General features: G+C 40.4%; 1 protein-coding gene across 1 annotated transcript; it reads right to left on the bottom strand.

Annotated features, from left to right (window-relative positions):
* Positions 1–474: 474 nt before the first annotated feature.
* On the bottom strand, positions 475–2,788 carry mrps16 (mitochondrial ribosomal protein S16). The gene is made up of 4 exons (XM_084463770.1): positions 2,661–2,788; positions 2,475–2,505; positions 1,401–1,667; positions 475–821 (listed from the first exon to the last, which is right to left on the bottom strand). Exons 2-4 carry the CDS (start codon positions 2,485–2,487, stop codon positions 685–687), a joined length of 417 nt encoding a protein of 138 aa, XP_084319896.1. The 5' UTR covers positions 2,488–2,505; positions 2,661–2,788; the 3' UTR covers positions 475–684.
* Between the last annotated feature and the right edge of the window lie 518 nt (positions 2,789–3,306).

The following is a 3,306-nucleotide window of genomic DNA, read 5'->3' on the forward strand; positions in this document are numbered from 1 at the left end:
TATTGCTGCTATGTTGGCCAGGGCTGTACTGCTCTGTAAAATGATTTGTCTTTGCAAAAAGCTGTTTTCTAAGTTTGAAAATACCCTCGATCACTACCATGAATTGCTTCTCAAGTGGCGTGTTAAGGGAGGGTGGAGAACAGCCTTCTGCCAAACCTGTCAAGTCATCTTAATCATTACTCACTTTGTTTGGCAAATTACTCATAAGGATCACTGTCATGTCTTCTCTTAAACATTTTGTTTCAAATTATTTTCTTAATAAACGTCAAATTCTAAACTCTTCGATGTTTACATTAATCACCAAGAGCTTATCTTTTGGCTCAAATGAATCACTGAAAGAAGTATATAGATATACAACTCCAACAAGTGAAGACCTCACTCTTGTTTTGCGTGTACCCATATCTAACAATCCAACCAAACCATCAGGTTTCTAAGCAAACATTGATTATTGTGATGACATCCATGGAATCATTTTGTACCATTTTAATTAAGTCACGTAAAAGAGGTAACCCGATTTCACATGGCATTGTTCAAATACACAACATAAATATACAAGTAGAACATAAAAAATAATCCAGTCCACACATGGAACAAAAATCCTCCAGAGATCAGCTGTGTGTGATTCCGGTCCACACGCTCATTCTTTCAGGATGGAGAGCCACAGAAGGTGTCTGGCTCCCGGCCTCATGCGCTCTGCTGCTTGGGTTCCTCGTCCGGCGCACCTTCCCTCTCGGCCCCTGCTGCCAGGTCAGTGGTCTGGGCCTTTAGCCGCTCGGCCTCTGTTACGGTCATGGGATGCAGGGGGAAGAACCCCGCCAGGCCTGAACAAGAAAATAGAGTAGACATTTAGGTTATATTATTCTCGTAGCTTTCTGTGCAACAATTAACTAAAACAATAACATGGCAATAGCTTTTTCTGAGAAAGTCATGCATCGCTCACTGAAATTACAATTGAATGACTCAAAATGAGGAAAGTGTCTCTGAAAAAATACTCCCTTGTATGAATAAGGCTTTACATTATTTGTCAATGGTTTGTGTAAAATCAACAAAAAAAGAAAAAGCCTGTTTGTTTTGTAACCATGGCACTCCTCGAGACCTAAGTGTGGGGTGTGGATGATCTCTATACATTGGAAAAGTCAACCCATTACAAATAGCTGTACACTCAGTTGCATGGGCTTGGGTCTGATAGAGAACCGATTGAAGACAAAGCGATATGTGCCAATACGTGAACTATTCAAGAAACTAAGAAAAGCACCAGCGTAGGCAGAGAATATAAAGAAGCCACGCCTCATTCTTCAAACAAAAATCAAGATTACCCCCAGCTGTCAATACCCTTTCTGACAAAATATATTGACATTGAGCAATAGTTCATCCTGCAGCACTCCCACAGGGAAACACACCTAGTAACTTGGCTACGGGTTTGCTCGGGTGCGCGCCACAGCCCATCCAGTACTTGATGCGGTCCAAGTTGAAGCTGACCAGCTTCTCGTTGTGTACGTTGGGCAGGGGGTCGTAGGTGCCCAGCTGCTCGATGTATTTGCCGTCACGCGCCCGCTTGTTGAACGCCGCCACCACGCGGTAGAAGGGCCGGTTGGCCTGCTTGTGGCCGGCGAGCGCCAGCCGGATGACGATGTAGCCCTTGTGGTACTTCTTCAGCAGAGACGACGCTACAGACGGAGAGAGGAATACTGTCGATGGCTTGCGATGGCCTCACATTATTACACAAGTTTGCCTCTCTGAAATGCCAGATAGCAAATGTTTCCCTAGTACTAGTGTCAAATGTTTTAAATAGTTGGATCAATTGTCCTGTGCACTTTCCACACATGTATTTCATAATGTTTTGATTGAATGGAGATTGTGTTGTTGTTGACCTTATCTACTGGTTAGATATAATTTATTTTAAGACAATGTGAAGACCAGGCAATAGTCCTGATATCTAAAACCATAGTATATCTGTATCTGTGCACCATTTACCATACACATGTTTGTGTATGGCCTACATCATTGCCTACCAATTAGAAATTATTATTAATAGTTTTTGGCAGTTACTTTAAAAAAAAAAGGGATTAATAGATGACATGATAGCTAAACCTGAATACATTGAAATGTGAATTGACACAGAACAGCCAGAGGCTGTTCTGTGTCAATTCAGTGCCAGCGATGATAATTCCTGAGAATTTAATATTCAAACCCCACATAAAATAATAATATATTATATATTTTTCTGAATCCTGTAATTTATCTTGTAGGTATATCAAGCTTGTGTGGTTAGTAATATGTCAGACAACGTTACATCTATGGTATTTATACTGTGAACAGCTACACTCACACAAACGGTCCCATTTGTGTAAGAAATGTCAAGAAGACTGTTGAACTGATGAGCCTGTGATGGATGAATAAATGGCAAAGGCTATGTGGCTCGTTTCAAGATACAAAGCCCGTACAATGTCATGTGCAGTACTAAGGACACTTACATAGATGAACCATGATGTCGGCCTAAGTACCCTGTGTTGGAGAAGGAGACATTTAAGTAGCATTAACAAATGTTTACTTATGGTGCAGCATAAGTCAATACGAAATATCATGCGAGATACGGTTAAGACACTCCACATTTCGTCATTTCGAGGTTAACATTAAGAGTGTTATGGTACCAGAATTACCTGTTAGGGTAATGTGCGAATGAGAGATGCTTTCAGGTGTTCTGTTGTTTTATTCTACACCAAACCTTACGCTTAAAACGAGCGTTTGCAGTAATGTGACATTCGTTAGGGCGCATCCATGTTTAAACAGGAAGTTGAACGTTGTTGTATTCCGGCGTCTTCTTCTTTTGGCATGTAACAACAAAGGTTTCAGTGCATTACCGCCACCGTCTGACCAGGAGTATGAATCAGGGATAATACTTTTCATGGAAAGCCAAACATACAAATATACCAAACTGACGAACTACCAAAATATCACTTGCCGTAGGCCTATATATGGTCATTTATTTTTCTGTTGCAACTGAAAATCTTAATGAAAGTTAATTTGAAACTCATTCATTCTGCTTTAATCAAGAACCGGTTTACTTCAAACTGGGTAGTCTCCGTTGGTTGAATGAATGTCCATACTCTCCAAATATTTAAATATGGTTAGAATTAGTTAAGAATTTGTGGAAGAAACGCATAATAGAACATTATCAACCCAGAATATAGTTCACCCGCTCCAGTATCTTTAGGCACTAGATGGCGCTAGTGTACCACTGTTTACCGAAGCACGATTTTCTTCATTATCTAAGTGCAAATACAGAGACTTATAATAGTAATAGCT

This window comes from Micromesistius poutassou (assembly GCF_964030765.1).
Source record: "Micromesistius poutassou genome assembly, chromosome: 2".
Lineage (NCBI taxonomy): Eukaryota > Metazoa > Chordata > Actinopteri > Gadiformes > Gadidae > Micromesistius > Micromesistius poutassou.